At 44.4% G+C, this 22,776-nt stretch overlaps 1 protein-coding gene and 1 long non-coding RNA gene across 2 annotated transcripts; one reads left to right on the top strand and one right to left on the bottom strand.

The window, feature by feature from the left end:
* The first annotated feature begins 11 nt into the window (after positions 1-11).
* On the top strand, positions 12-17,259 carry LOC119087478. The gene is made up of 3 exons (XR_005090954.1): positions 12-187; positions 11,488-11,912; positions 14,176-17,259. It is a non-coding gene; the product is annotated as an uncharacterized LOC119087478 (long non-coding RNA).
* Aadacl3 (arylacetamide deacetylase like 3) lies at positions 13,291-22,380 on the bottom strand. The gene is given in 5 exon segments (XM_028861061.2): positions 13,291-13,958; positions 13,961-14,556; positions 15,129-15,192; positions 15,888-16,104; positions 22,073-22,380. Coding segments are annotated over 5 exon segments (1,227 nt in total). The 5' UTR covers positions 22,247-22,380; the 3' UTR covers positions 13,291-13,782.
* Between the last annotated feature and the right edge of the window lie 396 nt (positions 22,381-22,776).

The raw sequence follows: 22,776 nt of genomic DNA on the forward strand, positions 1-22,776 counted from the left end.
GGCCACAGATCCTCTTCACTAGGAGGCAGTTGATTCTGGAGGAGCAGAGCTGGCCCCACATAAAGGCGTCAAACTGAAAAGCACCACCGTGAAAACAGTAGTGAAAGGCCAGGTGTCTCCCGTTACAAGAGGGGCACCACGCTTGCCGCATTTTTGTAACTGGGGTGAGTTGGACTCTTTCTTGAAGGTAAGTTGTTCTAATACTCCTTAATCCTGATATGTGAGTCCATGCTAAGACACTGACAGACAGCCACTCACAGCGCCCCTTGGTGGCTGGTGCCATAATGGTATCTGCTTTGTACTTGAGGACACTGAAGTACAGAGAGGTTCAGGTGCCTAAAGTCACCCAGCTCCCTGGTGGGACAATCGAGACCTCCATTCATTCTAACTCCAGCTTCAGTCTCTGGTTTCCATCCACTTCCTGTCTGTAACTCTGCCTAAGGGGCTTCCATGAAGAATCCTGCATTGTGTTTGCAGCTAATGCAATATGGTTCATTCATTCAGTCTTCATTCATTCATTCCATAAGCGCTTCACATTCTGTGTCCTGGGTGCTAAGGTGAGGTTGCAATGCATTAATGAATAGATCTCAGTTCAGCTCAGTGGGACAGAGCCCCATTTTTGCTTATTCTCTAGGCCAAAGGATCAGGAGCCATCAAGATATCTATCTACAGAGGGCTGGTTCAATACGGTGGAATCTGTCTATATGATGCAATGTTCTATAACTCTTATGAAAGCCTGGTCTAGGGGAATGTTATGTAACTCAGTGGCAGAGCACTTGCCTAACGTGAAAAGTCCCTTAGTTTAAACCCTAGCCAAGGCAGGAAAGAAGAGGGTGAATAGGAGAGGAAGAGGAAAGAGGCAAAGAGAAAAAAGGGGAGAAAGAACAAAGGAAAAGGATTAACCAAAAAAAGATGCACTAATAAATAGAGGAAACTTTAAAAATTAAGTTTTATTTTTTTTCACGTGTATGAGTGTTTGCTTACATGTGTTCCACATCCATGCCTATTGCCCATGGAGGCCAGAAGAGAATGTTAGATCCTCTGGAACTGGAGTTACAGGCAGTTGTGAGCCTCCTCATGGGTGCTGGGAACTGAACCCAGGACCTCTGCAGCAGCAATTAGTGCTTTTAACCACTGGGCCATCTCTCCAGCCCCACTCAGGACCTCTTTATAAACATTATATTGAGTAGAGCTACAACCAGGCTGTGACCTGCAAGAGCAGCTGTGTCTCCTCCGAATGCTGTGAAATCACAGTAGTTGCTTTAAATCTGTCACAATGGGAATATTTACATCACAGAATTGGCAAATGCTGCTGTGAGGATTCATTTTGGTTGTCAATTTGATTGGATTAGAATCCACTAAGCGATATGCCTCTTGAGGGGTTTGGGCAAGTATTTCTAGGAGGGATTATCTGAGGGGGGAGATTGTTTCCCCCCAGTGGGCAGCACCTTTCAATCCTGGCCCAGAGATAAGGAAATCCGGGAGAAAGACAGGGCCACTCATGCCAGCCTCTACTTCTTGCTGCCGAGTGCATCTACCCACTGCTGTGGCTGCTGTACTTCCATGAGAACCCAGTTTCTATGGGCTTCCAGCCAGTGGCTCTCCAGGAGTCTTCCAGGCATTCAGCACCAGACTGAGGCATCCGGCAACATGGACTGAAGGGCCAACAGGTTCTCAAACTCTTTAGCATGTAGACAGCCATTGTTGGACTATCCAGCCTGCATCACATAAGCCAACCGAATAAATCCCCTTTGTGACACATTTTCATTGCATTGGTTCTGTTCCTCTAGAGAACCCTGGCTAATACAAGCTGTACACTGAGGTATATCGACTGACTTTTGTTTCTCAGACAGCTTCTGATACTTGCCATATTAAAAATTGAAACAGAAATCTTAAATAGGCTTATTACTTATGAAATAAGAAAAGCAAATGACATAATTAACTTTGTTTCCTCAAGCAAAAATGTGTGAGAAGAATGGCATGGTTTTATGCATTCATTTTTTGGCAAGCATGTTTAATGCCTGAGCTTGATAAGAAGCAGTTGAATTCTCACTCATTCTTCTGCATTCATTTGTTGTGATAGTGTTTTGTTCAAAGAAAGGAAGCACACTTCATATCCTTGCATATATACATAGCTAGGAGAGAAGCCCTTACATAACCCTTGCAGCTAACTGCAAGTTCTGTTTGCTTTGAGACTGAGTCTCACTATGTACTTCTGGCTGGCCTGGAACTCAATCCATGGATCAGGCTGGCCTTGAACTCATAGATCCACTTGCTTCCGACTGACTCCTGAGCACTGGGATTAAAGGCTTGCCCCACAGCATCCATCGAGTAGGTATGTACCCCCAGTTCCTGAAACATCCACTCATCGTAAATTCCCTTCGACCAGTTCTGAATTTTGTGCTAGTGAGCTGACTAAGCACACTCCTAGATAGAGTCAGAGCCAGGGGCCAGAGTTTGAAGGCTGAATTAATCACAAGTAGCTAATGATGTTTTCAGCCATTTCTGTATAACACCTGAAAAGCTAGAAGTGGATGGGTTCAGGGAGCTTCTGGGTTGGCAAGCACATCCAGGATACCCCCAAGTCCCCCCTTTCCCTTAGAAACACCTGGACCGGTGGCACTTTTTGGATCTTGCCCACATGCATGATCTGAAGAGTTACAAACAAGGGCCAGTGTGATGGCTTGTTGGTCTGAGGCACTTTCCAGTGACAGCCTGAATTCTGTCCTAGGACTGCTTGGTCTTACGGGCTGCAAGAATGTATTATAGAGATTTAACTGTGTATTAAAGCCATACTTTGACGGGCCAAGGGTCTGTCAAATGGGAAGCCATTTATCATGGAATATTTGGTGTTATACAGCCTTATTATTCCAGCTGTCTTCTGCTATGAAATTCTTGCATGCCCCAATATTCCCAGACCATTTGGCAAACAGTTCAGCTCCTCAGACCTGCTGAAACTTCTAGGTAACTAACTCCCTCCTGCCCCCAGCCTAGGAGCCAAGCAGGCTCCTAGATGCATAGCTTTGTTTCTTGTGCAAATGGAGCTAATACCATCTCCTTCCCTCAGGCCTAGGAACAGGACAGAGAGATTGACTGAGGACAACAGGGCTTTTTGCATAACCAAGTACAGTAAGGACCGGAGTGGAATTCCAGAGGAAGGACAGAACCCAGAGAGAAGAGAGGATGGTAAAGCAGATCTGTGGTAGAGTTTTTCAGGGCCAGGGGTAAGGAAGGATATAGATGGAGGATGAAGGAATAGAGGACGAAGATGAGGTGAAAAGCATAGGAGCTTACTAAAACTATGAGGACAGGAAAACTGGGCACAGAGAGGAGCTGAATGTGAGGACTGAAATGATAAATGATAAATGGCACCGGTGGCAGTGTTGGCTACCACAAGGAAAAGTCACAGTCATGACAGAACCCAGTATTAGTATTAGAGCTTTATTAAGAGGAAGTGGGGTGGGGAGTGGGGGGGACAACAGAACCAGGCCTGGGGAGGGAAGCATGCGCAGAGAGAGGGAAGATGACTGGAGAGAAAGCAGAGCAGAGGAGAGAGAAGGAGAGAGAGAGAGAGAGAGAGAGAGAGAGAGAGAGAGAGAGAGAGAGAGATGGGGCCTGAGTCACGGCCCTTTAAGGCACAGGTGGCCCCACAGAGCTACACCACGCATGCACTGACTGCAAGACCACATCGGAGTCACCAGCGCACACTGATCACGTAAGATGCAAGACCCTTTGCTTAACTCCTGAACTGCACATGTGCGGTCATGCTGCTGGAGCGCAGCAGAATCCTAACAAGGACAGGGCTGAAGCTGTACAAATAGAATTTTGTCATAGAGGAATAAAGTTAACGGACTAAAGAGCATGGTGTACATAGATTCCTCTCCCTCAGATACCCCTCGCCATATGTAGCGTCTTTCCAGGACTCTGGGAGGAATTTTCTCAGGGCAGGAACTTGGGAAAATTCCATTATTCATTAGCTTGGTTGCTGGAGAGACCTGATGGTCTTGGTTTATCCTCTCGTTGCCATACTTTAATTCCCTCCTGCATCTCTGACTTCCCATGTGAAGTCATTTTTCTTTTCTTCTGCAGAATAAGTTTCCTTTTTGATTCAATTCTGATTGCACCAAACTTCCTCTGTTTTTTTTTTTTTTTGTTGTTGTTGTTTGTTTGTTTTGTTTTTTAATCTGGAAACATCCTCTTTGTCTTACTTTGAAGAGCATTTTTATTTAACACAGAATTCTTGTTGATGGTTAATTTTGCTCATACTTTGATAGATCATTCCACCTTTCCTGACTTTTATTGGTATTTCTGAGAAAATAACAATCAAACTACTAATTTTTCTTAAATTTTAAATGTTATTATTTTAGTTTGTGTGTGTGATGTCCATGTTTGAACATGTGTACATCAGTTCTTTCCTTCCACTCTGTGTCCTGAGGATCAAAGTCATGTTTCAGGCTTTTGTGTCAAACATTTAGCCTGATCCTTCCCGTTAATTATTTTAAGGTAGTTGGGTTTTGAGTTGTTTTTTTATATCTGTGTGTGTGTGTGTGTGTGTGTGAGAGAGAGAGAGAGGGGGGGGGAAATATGCACAAGAGAGTGTAGATGCATTTATGCTACAGCAGCATGAGGAGGTTAGAGGGCATCTTTCCGGAGTTCTCTCCTCCCACTTTGCTAAGGCAGAGTCTCTCTTGTTTCTGTCCTGTCCCTTTTTGTACTCCAGGCTAGCTGACCCTCAAGATTCCCAGTGATTCTCGGGTCTTCACCGCCCATCTCACTGAAGGAATACTGGGATTACAGATGTGTGCCACCACATCTGGTTTTTATTTTATTTATGTGTGTAAGTGTTTGTCCTATGTATATGTGTACCATGTGTGTATCTGGTGCCCACAGAAGTCAAAAGAGGGTGTCTGATCCCCTAGAACTGGAGTTACAGAGGGTTGTGAGCCACCATATGGTGATGGGAATCAAACCTGGGTCCCCTGCAAGAGCAGTAAGTGCTCTGAACTGCTGAGCATTCTCTCCAACCTACATCAGGCCTTTCATGTGCAGTCTGAGGATCAAACTCAAGTTGTTAAGCTGATGCTGCAGACACTTTAACCACGGAACCATCTCACCAACCCAGTGGGTGGGTTTTTGTTTTGTTCAATGTTTGTTTATTTATTTATTTTTGGTTTTCGAGGCTGGGTCTCTCTATGTAACTTCTGGAACTCATTCTGTAGACCAGACAAGCCTTGAACTCACAGAGATCCTCCTGCCCCTGCTTCCCAAGTGCTGGGATTAAAGGCGTGCGCCACAAGCCCAACACTTATTTTCAATCTTCTCTCTTTGGTTCTCTGCAGCTTCATTATGGTCTATTTGGGGTGAATTACCTTATACTACTTGTGTACTACTTTGATCTGTGGATAAACATTTTCAATTGTTCAGGAAGCTTTCTGTTCAAGTATCATATCCACCACCCTTCCCCTCCCTTTCTGGGACAGCAATATGCCCCTGTCTTACTTTATCACTGTATCCCCAGGACCCTGTGCCCTCTTCGTTATTTTCTATTCTTCTGTCCCTTCGTGTTGATTCAAACAGTTTTACCTAGAGTCCACCACACACATTGTCTTCTTCAGAGATGTCCAATAGAAAATAAAACCTGTATGCACCCAAGTCTATGGTACAAATCTGTAATTCTCGACATTCAGAAGGCTGAGTCAGGAATATAAGTCTAAGGCAAGCCTGGGCTAAATTTTCCAAAAATAAAATGTGTTTGATTCACACACACACACACACACACACACACACACACACACACACACACACAGAGAGAGAGAGAGAGAGAGAGAGAGAGAGAGAGAGAGAGAGAGAGATTACCATGTTGCTTTTACAGTTTTGATTTTTTAAATATTTTTTTTGCTTTCCAAAAGTTCAAGTTACTGTTTGTAATGTCCTAGCCTGGTTTTCAAATTCAGGTTTTTATCTTCTTGAGCATGCTCAAATCCTCAGCCGACCTGTGAGACAATCATGTATCTTTCTTCTTCCCAACTGCAGGTTTCCCCTCCCTCCATTCCTCCCAGTCCCTCTCTCTACTTCCCCTCTCCCCCAGATCCTCTCTCCCAGATTCATTCCTTTCCCTTGTGTGTGTGTGTGTGTGTGTGTTGGGGAGCACGCCTCCTAGGGGTGTCAACTGAACATGGCATCACAAGACTAGGCACACACCCTCATTTCAAGGCTGGACGAGGCAACTCAGTAGGAGGAAAAGAGTCCCAAGCACAAGCAAAGGAGTCAGAGACACCCCCACACCCACTGTCAGGAGTTCCATCAAAACCCCAAACTGCACAGCCATAATGTATATGCAGAGGATCTAGCAGAGATTCACACAGGGACTGTGTTTTTTAAAAGTTTTAATTTTATTTCACGTGTATGTTTGGGTGCCAGCATGGGTGTGTGAGCACCATGTGCATGCAGTCACTACAAAGACCAGAAGGAGGTGCTAGATCCTGAGTCCCAGAACCCAATTCAGGTCCTCTGCAAGAGCTGTTCAAACTCCTAACTGCTGAGCTGGCTCTCCAGCCCCTTCATCTCCCTCCCTTCATCCCGTTCTTCCTTCCTTTTTCATAATTTCAGCAGATTCTTATTACCAGTGCCCCCCCCACCTTTTTCTCCTCTGCTTGATACTGTAAAAGTTATTCATGAAAGTGATTTAAGGTTGAGAATGACACTATCTTCCTCCAGACTTGATTTTTCAACCACCTGAGAAGTTAGGGGCCACTTTAATTCAAACAAGTTACTGTGTAATCAGAACAACATGTGCTCGGGACTATGGAAGAGGGATTGCAGTGTGTCATGCTCTAGTGCAGAGGCAATTCAGAGAAGATAACATCTACAGCAAGGCCTAAGAGGTGAACACTCCATTGACTTCTCCTTCTGCTCCAAGTGGCCTAGAAAAGAACCCATTCACCCACCAGAGGCTTTGCTGTGAATCTGATAGCCAGCACCTCTCTAACTGAGTCTGATGAAAACATGGACTCTAATCACAGTTCCCACTGAGCGAGTAAGCATTCCTGATATGAACATCAAGGTACACTAGAGATGAGCAAGCCCTTCTGTTGGCAAGCAGGAAAACTAAGAGGTTAAGAGGGCAGGTAAATGACCGTCTGCCTGCTGGGGGGCCTAGCAAACACAGCAAGAGAGGCCAGAACCTGTTCTCACTGCTACCATCTTCTCTTTCCCTTTTGCGTGGCTTAAACTCATTATTTGGGAAGGCTAACCTTGAGCACTGGGACCCCCCTGCCTCTACTTCCTGAATGTTCTACAAGGATTACACGTGTGGACCATTGTGCCCAGTGTTATTTGACCACGAGACTGTGCACACTGGGTAAGTATTCCAGAAACCAAGTCACTTCCCCAGTGCCAGAAAGTGTCCTTCCATTAATGGTTCTGTTGGGGCTGGAGAGATAGATGGCTTAGTAAGTATGTATTGTTCTTGCAGGGGATTTGAGTCCAAGCACTGCCTAAAACTCCAGTCCCAGGCAATCTGAAGCCACTGACCTGCAATGGCACCTGCACTCACATGTACATAAACTCTCCCACACCCACATGCACACAATCAAAAATAATAACAATAAATTTTTAAAGCAACGGCTCTGTAGTGGTGGCATAAGCAGAATATTGTTTCGTTTTAATAGAGACTGCCCCTTGTGTTTTTGTTTGTAGGGTTTGGTTTGGTTTTGTGTGCTGGGGATTGAACCCAGGGCCTTGCTCATGCTAGGCAAGTGCTCTGCCAGTGAAGCAGCTCCCCCTCCCTTCTTTGAGGATTTCTCGAGGACTAGAAATACTTCGAAACTGAATGCTAGGCCCTGTCCTTTCCGGATCCAACCTTGTACAGCAATTTTCAGAACCAGTTGTGGCACTGGAGCTCGGAGTTTGGCCCAGAAAACAGAACAAGCCCTGGCAGCTTGTGCAGGGAGGAGCTGGCTCTCTGACTCCAGGCATCCTTTGCTTTGTAAGATAAAGGCAAGGATGGCAGAGGTAAAATGCTAACTACTGTCTATTGGAGCTAGGGGCTGTGACAACCTTAACTCAGGCTGGTAGGCTTGGCAGCAGCTGCGTTTACCCACTGGGCCATCTCACTAGACCCAATGATTGATCTTGGGTGAGATTTAGAGTAACTATGGAAACAACTATCTGGGCGTGGCTAGGAGAGGATTTCTGGATTAGCATAGTTGAATGAAGGAACACCATTCCATAGATTGGGGATCTAGACTGAAGGAGAAAGAGAAAGGGAGTCAGGGCTGGGGAGGTGGCTCAGTGGTGAAGAGCACTTTCTGCTCTTCCAGAAGACCTAGGTTTGGTTCCTAGCACCCATGTTGAACAGCTCCTAACTCCAGCTCCAGGGGATCCCACTGGCTGGCTTCCTTGGGCACCTGCACTCACGTGTACATATATCTACACACAGATACATCCATATATAATTAAAAAAAATAATAAACAAAACTAAGTAAATCTCTTTACTAAATTAGATTTCTAAGACGAATTGTTGTCTGAAATAGCACATGGACAACATGAAGAGAATAATGTATTTTATGTAATAGTGTTTTCCAAAATCATCTCTCAAAATAATATATATTTTCTATAGGTGCATATGTAAATATGGAGAAGCAGGTTTTAAGGGATTTGCAATATCACATTAAAAAAATCAAAGTAGCTGGGTGGAGGTGGCACAGGCCTTTGATCCTGGCCCTTGGGAAGCAGAGACGTGCAGCCTGGTCTACAGAATGAGTGGCGGCACAGTTACACCCTACACAGAAACACCCTGTCTGGAAAGACAGAAACAAAAACAAATACATAAATAAAAAAAAAAAAATCAAAGCAGGAGCCAGGCACACAGAATCTGTTCCCAACACTCAGGTTGGGCAGTTCACAACTGCCTGTAACTCAGTTCCAGGAGATCTGATGCCCTCTTCTTCGGCCACCCCCAGGCACTGCATATGTGATGCACATACATCATACATGCAGGCAAACCTTCGTACACATAAAAATAAGTAAATCTTATTTTTTTTTAAAGTAAAGGTTAGCCGTATTTCTAATATTTTAAGGTTTGACTTAAAAGGAAGATGTATTCATGTGTCACTAATGTAGCTGGAAAGTGTTTGGTTTTTGGCACCGCACTTAGGGTCTCAAGCATGCTGGACAAGCCCCTACAGCTGAGTCACACCCTCTGCCATCTGGGGTCAGAGAACAGAACAGCCGCTAGATAGACTTAGAGGCCAGAAAATGGTGGCACACACACCTTTAATCCTAGCATTCTGGAGGCAGAGATCCATCTGGATCTCTGTGAGTTCAAAGCCACACTGGAAACAGCCAGGCATGGTGACACGCGCCTTTAATCCCAGGAAGTGATGACAGGAAGCAGAAAGGTATATAAGATGTGAAAACCAGGAACTAGATTCTGTTAAGCTTTTAGGCTTTTGAGCAGCAATTCAGCTGAGATCCATTTGGATAAGGACTCAGAGGCTTCCAGTCTGGGGAAACAGGATCGGCTGAGAAGTTGGCAAGGTGAGGTTAGCTGTGGCTGGTTCTGTCTCTCTGATCTTTCAGAATTTACACCAATACCTAGCTCCCAGGTTTGTTTTTATTAATATGACCTTTTAAGATTCACGTTACAATATACCAAGCTCTAAAATTTTTCCCTGGGGAGGAGTTTGCATCTCTGTCTCACTGAGGTTAGCTTTGGCCATGTGCCTGTTCTGGCCATGTGAGCAGAAGCCATGCACATCCCTCAGAGCAGAAATCTGAATAGATGGATGAGGATTACCATACTTTTTTCCTTTTGCCACAAGACCAAAGATGTTTTGCCTAGAGACTGCCCCTTACCCTACTGGGGGGGGGGCGGTATGGGGGTGGGAGTGAAACTCCTCTTCGACCTATGAAGGTAGTGCAGTGTAAGAAATAGATGATTGCTGTCATAGCCTCGGGAACTGTGTTTGCTAACCTAGGGATAAGATGAGCGAGCAAGCAGTTACTCAGCGCAGAGTTCAAGGGAACAAAGAGATAAGGGCCAGAGAATCTTGTTTGTCACAGACAGTGGAGGCAAAGTGGGATGAAGAGCAACATAGATAAACTTGACTATCTTTAATAGGTTCCAAATTCTTCTATCTCAATTGTCTGCTGACCAAAGAAAGCAACACGGTGGGCTTGGAGTGTGGCTCAGCAGGTCAAGTCTAGCATGCATGAAGCCCTGGGTGTGGTTCCCAGCACTGTATAACTCAGATATGCACGCTTGTAATCTCTGCTCAGATAGGAGAATCAGAAATTCAAGGCCATCCTTGGCTATAGAACAAGTTCAAGGCCAGGTTAGAACACATAAGACCCTGTCTGTGGAGGGGAAAAAAAGCATCTTGGGATCCAGCTCTCTGTCCTTTATCAGATGGTTCTGATCATAAGCTAACAGGCAGGGCTTGCTAGAGACGTATTTGGAATTTACTGAGAAAACACTCTCAACTTGAAGTGTCGGGGCCTAAAAGTATATGGGTTTCCACATTTCCTAAGCACTCTCAGCTGGCCACCTTAGTAGTAATCCAAGGGGGCTCCTATGGTGGCCAAAGCCATCCAGTCTCGGAAAGAGCTATAGTCAAGAAAGCAGAGGACCCACAGAGTAAAAATACTTGATGTTTTCAGGCTAACTCAAGTCAGATAAAATCTGATGCCTGTCTATGAGGAATGACTCAAGATGACAGGCTTGGTGTCTCCTTTATTTTAATGAATAATAGGAAAGAAAAGGACTTCTTTTCTTGGCTAATAGGCCACTGGGTATAACCAAAAGTTTTCCTGTCAGGCTGTGATGTACCGTGCCCACTGGGGGCACCACGTTTAATCAATCGACTGGCTTTGAGTTGCACTGGGAGAAATCAAGAAATTGGTGTTATTAATCTCTCAGAGCCCCAGTTCCCTCATTTTAAAGGTGATTTTGAGAACATTGGATACAATGGTTCATATCTGTAATCTCAGCAATGGGGAGGCTGAGGAAGAAGGATCAGTGTGAGTTCAAGATCAGCTTGGATTGCATAGTAAGTTTTAGGCCAGTCTATGCTATAGGGTATGAGTCTGTCTCTCCAAAATAATACTTACTTTGAAGCCAAGCATGAAGCAAAAGGATCATCACAAATGGTGAGACCCTGTCTGAAATTAAAATGGAAACAAAGAGAGAAAGGAAGGAAGGGAGGGAGAGAGAGAGAGAGAGAGAGAGAGAGAGAGAGAGAGAGAGAGAGAGAGAGAGAGAGAGAGAGAGAGAGAGAGAAAGAGAGAGAGAGAGGAGTACTCACTTTGTAGAACTGGTGTAAGGAACAAAGAAGTTGAATACTCTGCACACAGGAGGTGGCCCTCATGAATGCGTTGCAATGATGACAGAAATGAATGGCTTAGCAGAAAGGTGTACAGGTTTGCTACTAGGGTCCTCAGCCACCTACTAAGGTAAAAGTCCTTTGTCTTTCTCTTGATCTACAGAAGGAAGACATTGTAGAAATGCACCCTCAGCCCTGAGATGTCACCAGCCATTTCTACTGGCCAGTCTTCCAGCAGCTTATCAATTTTACCTCCTCCCAATAGAAGAGACAAGCTCCCATCTACCTGGAAGGCCAATCCATACTCCGTGTGCCTCCAGTGACTGGAGTAACACAGCACAAAAGCCACTCCAGTCTGAAGACCTATTCAGTCTCAACTCAAAGGACTGTCTCAGGGAGGACCGTGCTCCCAGGATTTCATTGCTTCCTACAATATCTGTTTTCAGTGGCTAGTTCCTATTTTTCTCCAAAGCCAGCCACCTGCTACCCAGTTATGAATAGCTCAACAAGTCACCCATGAGAATTCCTTTCTGACCATATTTAAGCACAATGAACTGAAAGCAAGTTAAGGCATGCCTGGATTCCATTGTGAGTGGACTTGGATGCTGGCCTTTGAAAGGTGCTGGTCAACAAGGGCAAATCTTCCTAAAGATAGGAGGACCACGTGGTCATCTCCTTCAAAGGAATTTTTACTTCCAAGGGGCAGTTGATCATCTTATCTCTGGCACCTATTGCCACTTCCATGAACTTAATTCATTGGGCCTCTATTCACTTCCACAGTAGAGTGAATACTAATATCCACCCAATAACCATCTAGCTTTCCGCTAGGAAAGCACTCATTGCTTCCCCACCCTCATCTGTGACTCAGTCCAAGTACCAGGGGAGGTTGTTTCATATTTGTTGTGGAATATTATTTTAAGATTTATGCTGGAACATTTGTTTAATGCAAAGATGTGTTGCATTCTTTTATGCTGCATTTGTCTAACTCTGTGAAGTTGTGTTACTTTGCCTGTCTAAAACACCTGATGGTCTAATAAAGAACCAAATGGCCAATAGCAGGGCAGAGAAAGATTAGGCCAGGCTGGCAGGCAGAGAGAATAAATAGGAGGAGAATCTGAGATAGAAGATGGAGTGAGAAAAGAAGGGGTCAGCCACACAGCTGCACAGCCAGACACAGAATAATAAGGGGAAAAAAGATATACAGAAATAGAGAAAGGTAAAAGGCCAGAGGCAAAAAGTAGACAGAATAATTTAAGAAAAGTTGGCAAGAAACAAGCCAAACTAATGCCAGGCACTTATAAGAAAGAATAAGCTTCTGTGTGTGATTTATTTGGGAGCTGGGTGGTAGGCCCTTCAAAGAACCAAAGAGTACAAATCAACCAACTATACATACTCTACTCCAAGGATAGCATAGACCTAGTACTGAACAGTCAGAAATTTCTATTCCCTTGTTTGTAACCACCACACACAACTCAGAAAAACACAAGAAACAGTAAATTGCTATGACATTTTTGTTGAGACTGTTGAGGAAAAAAGGATATACCCATAAAAATGAACATAACTCTTAGCAGGGTATTGTTAAGGGCCACCATATAGAGAGATGAAAACATCAGCGAGGAGCAGAGAAGGGCAGAGATAAGAGAGGGCAAGCTAGTGCTCTTATCTTAGAGCCCCTACATCAGGCCCCACCTGATTTATACCTGACACTCACAGCTACATATGCCAATCCATTTTACATCTACTTGGGGCAATATGCATTAATTCTTTGTCTTAGAACAAATAGTCTGCACTATCATATCTGTTCCCTTGGCTCTCTTTAGAATTCCCACTTGAATTCAAGTGGTCTGAGTTTGGTTGCACTCAAGCTTCCCTCCCACTCTGGTCTTTTAATATTTATAATGTTACTTTAGGGTTGTTTGTTGGGAATTCAACCCCGATACCCAGAACTTCCAAGTTCCCATAGGCACACAATTCTGGCAGTTTTTATTCATCTTATCTAGGAGTCCTGTACCATGGGGAATCTGTTCGCTGTCTCATAGCTTTCAGCTTAAGCAAGCTGGGCACCCAGAGATTGTCATCACCACCCACCACCCAACAAACTTGGGCATCACAGTTCTACATTCTGAGCCACACTGGCAGAGCCTAATGAGACTATACACAACACACCTGTTTTCTTCAAGGTCAAGTCAACCAGATACACCTATCATACAGTCTCAATCAGCCTAGACAGCCTGACTTCTAGCTAAGAGGATTATGGAAAGCTTCATGTATAAATTCAGTCTCTCAACCAGATGCTGAAGATGGTCAGCTCAGATTTTCCCCAAAGAGTGAACAAGGACATAGAGCCTCACTCCATTCTCTTCAGCCTGTCTCCTCTCTACTCATCATAAAGAGCATACATTGTATTCTTCTAGGACCCAGACTAGGTTGATGGAGCCACCACAGGAAGGAATGAGGGTCACAACTTTCTAATAAACTGGGTAACCACATCCATAATTCTTGAAGAGCAAGGGAAGCTCAAGAAGCCAAAGTCAAGGGTATTAAGCACTCCATGGAAACCATCCTCCATATGATACCACGTCACAGGCACCCCCAGATCTTCCAGCCTCTTCTTGTATAGGAGTGAATGGTCCGGAGAAGGTCATACTCACAGCTCACAATGCAGGTTTCTGGGAGCTGAGATACTATATCATCTTCTGCAATGAGGGGTGAGCATGTTGTGTTCAGTATGACATTTACCTCCTGGTAAGCATCTTCATTCACAGGCCCTGGGGGTATGCATTGGTAGCCTCGCTTCTTAAACCTCTCTGGGATGTTTTCTGAGCCCAACCACTTTCTGTATTTCTCCCAGATTTCCAGAGGCAAATGGGCGCGGTTCTTGATGACGCTTTTCCAGGAAGTCTTCACGTCTAGGTGACAACAGTAACAGTAGAAGGCCATATTCCAAGAGAGCAGTGGGATGTTGGCATTCTGTTGGTAAGAAGGGCCCCCAAAGTCGATGGTTTGCAGTGAGGAGTAGATCAAAACCTGAGCCCGGATCCGAGGAAGATCTGCCTGGTTCACAAATGTTTGACAAACCACAGTGGCTGCATTCCCTCCTACGCTGTCACCGCAGACCACTACCCGAGCTGGGTCCACTCCATACACATGCAATGATTTCAGAAACTGGGTGGTGGCTGCCACGCAGTCCTCTTTCATTACTGGGTACTTGTACTGGGGAGACTTTCGGTATCTAAAGAGGAATGAAGGACCATAGATTATGCTCAATGCTTACTCAAACCCAAAGAACCCTTGTCTAACGTCTTATATCTCAAATCCCTTTTTGAAGCCTGAATAGGAGGAGATAGGCAAGGACCCAAACACATAGTAGACATAAAGCCTTCTTGCTTGCCATTTAGCTCAGAGGAAGCAATTGCCATCCACTGAGAATGGATGGGATGTTGTTTAGATGTTTCAGTGGCACTGTAGGCTTTAGGCAGAGGAGATGTTACCTGTCTGCACGGACAGGGCTGTTAGACCTAAGGAATTCTTCCAAACAAAATCAAAGTGCCACCCTCATTCCCATCAGCTCCAAAAGACAGGGTTAAATGATGCCTTTATCCACAAATATTTCATGCACTAAGGAAGGGGGTCTAGTCCACTATCCCTCTCTCCTCCATTCCTTGCTTCTCCTTAGTGGGTTCTCACAGCCCAGCCCTCCCCCATTCTCCTCACCAAATCCATCTGCTTCAGGTTCAACCTTCAGACCCCATCACTACAAATCAGGGCTATCTGCCTATGTGCTCCCATTGTCCCCTTCCTTACCCGACTGCCACAACAACAGAGTCACAGTCCTTGGACAAACGTAAGCATATGCTATGGTGGGTTCCTAGAAAACAAAATCAAACATCACATTTACTAGGACATTTTCCTTCAGCCTTCATGGCCATTCTCCTATTGTAAATAGAGTGCCCGAGTTAGCTGAGAAGGTCATAAAGTAGCTTCTGACTGTTGAGTAAATATCCTTCCAACTTCTTACTGTTTTGCTTCTGTGAGCTACAAGGACAATGTTCTCCAAGATGCCCATGACCTGATGTACTCTACCACTTATCAAAAACATCCAAAAGTGAATCGATTGCAGTGGCTCAGTGTGTGATAGTGGTATTCTCATATCAATTTAAGAACAGGCCAGACCATTGCATAATATGCCACCAAAGTGATCTGTGCCTACTCATGGCCCTGGGCTTTCTTGGTCATAACAGTAGACTGTCTACCAGGGAGAATGACCATCCTTATTTTAAGACTTACTTTATTTTTACTTGTGTGTATGTGTTGTGCACACATGTGTGAAGGTGTCCATGGACACCAGAAGAAGGAGCTAGATCACTTGGAGCTAGAGTTACAGGCTAGAGTTGTATGATGCCCCAGATGAGTACTAGGAACTAAACTTGGGTCCTCTGGAAGAGCAGAAAGTGTTCTTAACTACAGAGCCATCTCTCCAATTACCACAAAATGACCATTCTTTCAAGCCCATTTATCAGGGTGACAGGGGGCTTGAAGAAGCCAGAAGAAAGGCTTTCTTACTCAAGCTCCCCAGGATGGTTCCACCACCATGGAAGAAGATGATGCCAGGCCTAAGGGTAGAGGAGGATTCCTTGGGCTGATATAGTTTCACAGGGATTGTCCCAAAGCGAAGATCTGTGACCACAACATCAGGATCTCTCTTGAGTGGCTTCAGATCATGCACAAAACTGGCAAACTGGGGTGCATAACACAGTCCCAGCTTCTCAAAAATCATCCCCTGTCAGAGAGAGAAGAGGCAATGGGTTGAGAAGGATTATGAATCAGTCATTTTACATGCAGCCTGAAGCCTGTCAGACACGTTACCCTCCCCAGGTGCCAAGAAGAAGCTTGGGAAATATTGATCAGACTCGACCACAGACCTCCTGCATTTCCTCCCTCTCTGAACATGCTCATGAGGCACCTGCAGTTAAATCCACACCTACCTAGGCCATGTGGCTCCATCACCAGACCCACTCCTCCCAATCATACTCTTCCTAGACACTTAACATGCCAAACATGACAAACCAGGCTTCTGGCCAACCCTTTTGAAGACACCTGCTCTACCTGGCATATGGACATGGTCTTCTCTCCAGGGAAGACACCCTGAGTCTCCCAAATATTGATTGCTATGGAGGTGATGTTTTTGAAGAGGGAAAGAGGGGTGTTTTCTTATTTTTCTATGGCATCTACTGAAATATTTTTCGAAAATATGTGATGTGAAAGGTGTTTCTTTTTAGGAAAATTAAGAATGAAGGGGGAAGTCAGAAGGTGTACGTGTTTGACTGGGGTCAGCGATATCAATGTTGATTGTTGCAAATGAGGCTTCTTCAGGTTATTGTGTTATCTTTGAGATCTAGCTAAAGGTTTTAAAAATAAATATAAATGTTAATAAACAACAACATCCTTCTATATCCATAGCCTCACTCAGCCATCATCAGAGATGCTTCCTCCTGCAGGAGATGGGAATGAATACAGAGACCCACAACTGGGAAATGTGCAGAAAGCAAGAGACCTTGGATGGGATGTCTCCATCAAAACCCTCCCCTGAGGGCTCAGGAGGAAGGGGAGACAGAAAGACTGTAACAGCCAGTGGGGATAGTCATATCTTCCAGGCAGAACAGGACCAGCGTACATACAAACTCACATAGACTGTGCACAGCAGCATGCACAAGGCCTACACATATCCGTGCTAGATAGGGTCCCGGTGCTCAGAGGGGAAATAAACACAAGCCCCATCCCTAACCAAGACACCATCTACAATTGACAACCACTCCAAAAGGAAAAATGAGTTGTCTCCATTGGAGTCTCAATGGGTATACAAGCCACACTTTAGGGCAGTTCCACACCCAGAAGTGGATGGGCAACACAAAATAAACTCAATGATGTTTTTGGAGATGTTTTGTTTCATAATACTTTGGCCTTTTGTTATTAACCTTGCTTGTATTTCGATTATCTATTATGGTTTCCAATTTTGTGTTTTTATGGTGTGTGTGTGTGTGTGTGTGTGTGTGTGTGTCTGTGTGTGTGTGTCTGTGTCTGTGTATGTCTGTGTTTGTGTGTGTGCTTTTCCTGCTTTTTCTTTGTTTTTACCCCCTTCCCGTTTTTCTTTTCCTTCCTTCCTTCCTCCCTCCCTCCCTCCCTCCCTCCTCCCTCCCTCCCTCTTTCCCTCCTTCCCTCCCTCTCTCCTCCTCCTCCTCCTCCTTCTTCTTCTTTCTCTCTCTCTCTCTCTCTCTCTCTCTCTCTCTCTCTCTCTCTCTCTCCCTTTATTTTTTTTTCAGGATAGGGTTTCTCTGTATAGTAGCCTTGGCTGTCCTGGAACTTGCTCTGTAGACCAGCTGGCCTCGAACTCAGAGATCCACCTGCCTCTGCCTCTCAAGTGGTGGGATTTAAGGGGTGCATCACCTCTGCCTGGCTTCCCTCTGTTTTTCTGTTTGTTTTGCTTTATTCTTGTTTGTTTGTTCTTCATTGGCCTGTTTGTTCTCTAAAGATAGAGAGAAAGGAGGCATGGAGTCTAATGAGTGGGGAAACAGGGAAAATCTGAGAGATGAGGGAGAGAAAGCCATGATCAGAATATACTGTATGAAAAAAACATTCAAATAAATAAGTGGGCATTCCCTGGATCTTTCCAGTAGTTTCTAGTCCTCAACCACAATCATTTGGGCTCTGATTGAAGCCTGTGGACTCACCTCAGAACATTTTTTTGTGTGTATAGTGTGTTGGGTGTGTGTGGTGTATGTACTTATTAATGTAGGTGTATGCATATCTGTGTGTGTATGAGGAGATCAGAGGTCAACACTGGGTGTCTTTCCTTGATTGTGTCATGTTTATTTATTCAGTAATTTATTATTTTAGTGCATTTATTTATTTGTGGATATGTATGGGTATGCATGGGCCACAGCACATGTGCAGAGGTCAGAGGATAACTTGGCGGAGTCTGATCTGTCATCCCACCATGTGGGGCCCAGGGATAGAACTTGGGTAACAACTGACATTAGCCACTGTGCCATTTCACAGACCTGTCTAGTTTATTTTTTGAGAAAGTGTCCCTTACTGAACCTGAAATGTATCTCATCAATTGGACTTGGTTGGCTGGCCAATGAACTTTAAGGACTCACTTGTCTCTGTGCCTCCCTCCCTCTGTCCCCCAGGCACAGGCTCACACCATCATTCTCAGTTCTATGCTTCGCTCCAGGATCTGAAGTTCCCATGCGTGAGCAGTAGGCCCTTTATGGACTGAACTATCTTTCAAGCACCATAGAACATTCTTTAAAATACATAATAAATACACGAAATCCATCCAGGAAGGCAGTTTCATATGCATATAGCCATCAGACAAATGACATGTATGACGTAACGATTGCACATGCCTGAACAAAACAAGCAACGGCTGCTTTCAGCACCCTGGTCTCAGATGAGTTAAGGCCACCACTTCCCATGTGTGCAGCACATGAAATAATCCTTCAGTCAAAACATCTGTGACTCCTCTCTTGGGAGAGTTACAGTTCTGCCCTGGGGACTGTGTTCTGCAGATCCACAAGTTCCTGACCCCCAGTGGCAGTAGACACTACAATCAGCAGTTAGCAGTGAAAAATAGGGTAATTTGTATCCTTTTCATCAAAGATATGGGTCTCTTGCATTCTAACCCTTGAGTAAGCAAGCTTATGTCTCCCTCTCTGCCTTGCTATGCTTTTCTCCTGGGCCTGGCCCCTGTATGAAGCTCTCTGTAGCTGGAGTCCTATTGAACTTCCTTAACACTGGCTAGCCTCTGCTCTCTGCTATCTTGGCTGCAAGCTCCCTGGAGGCAGACTCCTCCTTCCTTCCTTCCTTCCTTCCTTCCTTCCTTCCTTCCTTCCTTCCTTCCTTCCTTCCTTCCTTTTCTTCTTCCTTCCTCCTTCTTCTTCTTCTTCTTCCTCCTCCTCCTTCTTCTTTTTCACCTATACCTGAACTCAGATCCTGGACTGGGACAGACAGTGGTTGCATAATACACCATTACAAGAAGAATCAACAGTAACAATGTATGATGTATAAGGAGGCCTTACCCTAGCCCAGATGTTGCAATCTGCCCTCTGGATAGTTCAACTCAACTCTGGGATCCTTGAGAAATGCTATGCAGTAGGGGCTGCTATGATTCCCTATTTAGCACACAGGGAAACTGAGTCATGTAACTAGGAACCTGGACTGTAGAATGCAAAAAAAAAAAACAAAACAAATAAACAAACAAACAAACAAACAAAAACCACCAGAGGGAAAACCATGGATTCTAGTCTGGCCATTTGCAGAAGCAGGCCCTGGGAACTATTTTATTTCTGGTACATTTCACTGGACATAATGATCCCCAGTTCCATCAATTTTCTAAAAATACTCTCCTCTTTTAATGGTTGAGTAAAATTCCATTGTCTCTGGGTGTGATGGTGCACACCTTTAATCCCAACACTCAAGACACAGACATAGGTAGATCTCTGTAGCTGGAAGTTTTTCTGTGTCCCACCCAGCCATGCCATCCTTCACCTGCATATAAAATAATCATCCAGAAGCTTATATTAATTATAACTGCTGGCCATTAGCTCAAGTTTATTACTGACTAGGTTTTATACTTAAATTAATCCATAATTTTTATTTATGTTAGCCATGTGGCTTGGTACCTCTTCTCGGTTCTGCCTTCACATCTTGCTTCCTCTGTGTCTGGCTGGTGACTCCTGATTCAGCCTTCCTATTCCCAGCATTCTCCTTGTCTACTTATCCTGCCAATACTTCCTGCCTAGCTACTGACCAATCAGTATTTTATTTATCAACCAATCAGAGCAACACATATCCACAGCATACAGAACATCCCATAGTAGATCTCTCCTGAGTTTAAGGCAAGCCTGGTCTATAGAATGAGACCTTGTCTCATTTTTTTCTTTGTGTGTTTCCTATTATGTATTTCCTTCATCCATTCATCTGTTGATGGATGTCTAGACTGGTTTCATTTCCTGGCTATCGTGAATAGAGCAGCAGTGAACATGGATGCATAAATGTCTGTGTGTTAGGATGTAGAATCCTTGGGATGTTATAGTGAGGTGACCCAGATTCAGAAAGACAAAAAACATGTTCTCTCTAATATCTAGATCCTATCTTATTTTTATGTGTGTGTGTAAAAGTCATGAGTGTGAAATAGGAAGGAGACCATGAGAAGGAGAAGAGGGGTTAAAATGGGAGGCAGAGCAATAGGACCCATGGGATTTGAAGGTGGACAGGAGGTTATGAGGGTGGAAAGGCATAAGAGAGAGGAAGTTAGGGGGAGAATCTACAAAAACAAATTTTATTTGCAAATGATGTTATGAAATCCAATACTTTTTATAACAGTTGTTTAAAAATTAGGTATTTTTATCTTTTTTTTTTTTTGAGACAGAGTTTCTCTTTTTATCCATGGCTATCTTGGGGTTCACTATGTAGACCACGATGGCTTCAAACTCACAGAGATCTATCCTCTTCTACCTCCCAAGTGCTGGGTTCAAAAGCATGTGCCACCACCATGCCTGGACTTAAAAATAGGTTTTTAAAAGGCAACAAAGGATTTGTTAAAGTTATGTTCTATGGAGCTCAGCAGTTTAGAGTGGTAGTTTCTCTTTCAGAGGACCCAGGTTCAATTCCCAGCACATATGTGGTAGCTCACAACCATCTGTAACTCTAGACCCTCTTCTGGTCTCTGCAGGTACTGCACACATATGGTACAAAGACATGAACGTAGGCAAAAAAACCCTACCTGTACCCATAACATAAATACATTTTAATGTTTTTTAAAAGGTGTGTTCTATATGGTTCTGAAAATATCTTGAACTAATTTATTAATTTGCTTTCTGTTTTCTTAATTTTGTTGTTTGCTGACTCTAGCTAGCAAGTCTGTAGTCACTGGAGCTCAAAAATTCATCCCTACCTTCAGAGCTTTGCAAAGTACTGAGGGCTAACAAGAAATGAGATTGGTCTTTCTCCTCTGTGTTAACTGGTACCATAGTTTGCACAATTCTGTGTTCCCCAGAAGCACATGTGGAAAAGGCCCCAGGGTGATGCTATTATAGGTGGTAGAGGCTATAGGAAGAAGGCTTAGTGTGAGGTCCTTAGGTCACTGGGGATATAGGACACTAAGGGAAAATAAAGGACAAGATCAAAGTCTAAGCTAGGCGTTGGTGGCACACTCAGGAGGCAGAGGCAGGCAGATCTTTGAGTTTGAGGCCAGCCTTGTCTACAGAGCGAGTTTCAGGACAGCCAAGGTCACACAGAGAAACCCAGTCTCAAAAAAAAAAAAAAAAGTCTAATGACACATGTACTCTAAAATACACCTTGGAGCCCATTCCTTCATATGACAAATACAAGATGAATTTAAAAGAAAAGGCACTGTGGGACCTCAATCCTTCTTCTTTTGTTATGTGGGACATAAGCAGTTTTCCTCAGCCACATGCTGCTACTGGATATGCTCCCTTTCCACAGGCCCAACACAATGAAGCCAATATCACGTTACAACCTCAAAAAACATGAACCTAAGTAAACCTTTATGCTTTGTAAATCCTTTGTCTCAGGTATTTTGATAAGTAATGGGAGGTTGACTGTGACATCGAGAAAGCAAAATTCTTTGAATTGTGTGTAGTACTGAAGGATCCAGTATCTGATTTTTCCTTACATCTATCCTCAGCCCTCAGGCAAAGGAGACAAGCAAAACATAAACTCACCCATGTCATTGACAGACGTAAAAGGCAACTGAGGATTCGCAGCCTCACAGGATGAGTGATGCCTTCGGGGATGTGCTCTGTCCAAAGTTGTATGCAGATCACCCACAGCAGAACTCCTAGCGAGAACGCAGCAGCAGCAGCTGCTATGAGGAGTGTCAGGGCCAGAGCCACCATGCTGCATCTACCTCAGAGGAAGCCAAGTGTCATTTGTGCCTGCCACAGGCTATGGGAGACGCAGTGCAGGCCAGCAGGCCTCTTATACATCACCAGATTCCCTCTCCGCCTCCCCGCTTCCTGTAAACACTGGGCCAGCCCAGACAAGGAGTCACCGACACAGGGGAAGGTGTGGTTCTAGACCAGGGCACACGTAGAGGAGAAAGTGGCTCCTATAGATTCATTCATTCAGCTGGAAAGAAATCTCAAGAGCTCTTATTTAAATCTTGGCATCACTGCTAGATACGGCATTGGGTAAGCCACAGAGTTACTGAAGTCATTAGACAATTGCCCTCAAATGTCATCGCCCACACCCTAATTCTAGTCTTGCCACACTTACTATTCCTTACCTAGATGAGGAGGCGCTAGGGATTTTGCAGTTGCTGTTTCTCTGTGCAACAACCCCCCCCCGCCCCCGACACACACACACACACACACACACACACACACACACACACACACACACACACGATGCCAACTGGGCTCTATTC

This window comes from Peromyscus leucopus, chromosome 2 (genome assembly GCF_004664715.2).
Source record: "Peromyscus leucopus breed LL Stock chromosome 2, UCI_PerLeu_2.1, whole genome shotgun sequence".
NCBI classification, from domain to species: Eukaryota; Metazoa; Chordata; class Mammalia; order Rodentia; family Cricetidae; genus Peromyscus; species Peromyscus leucopus.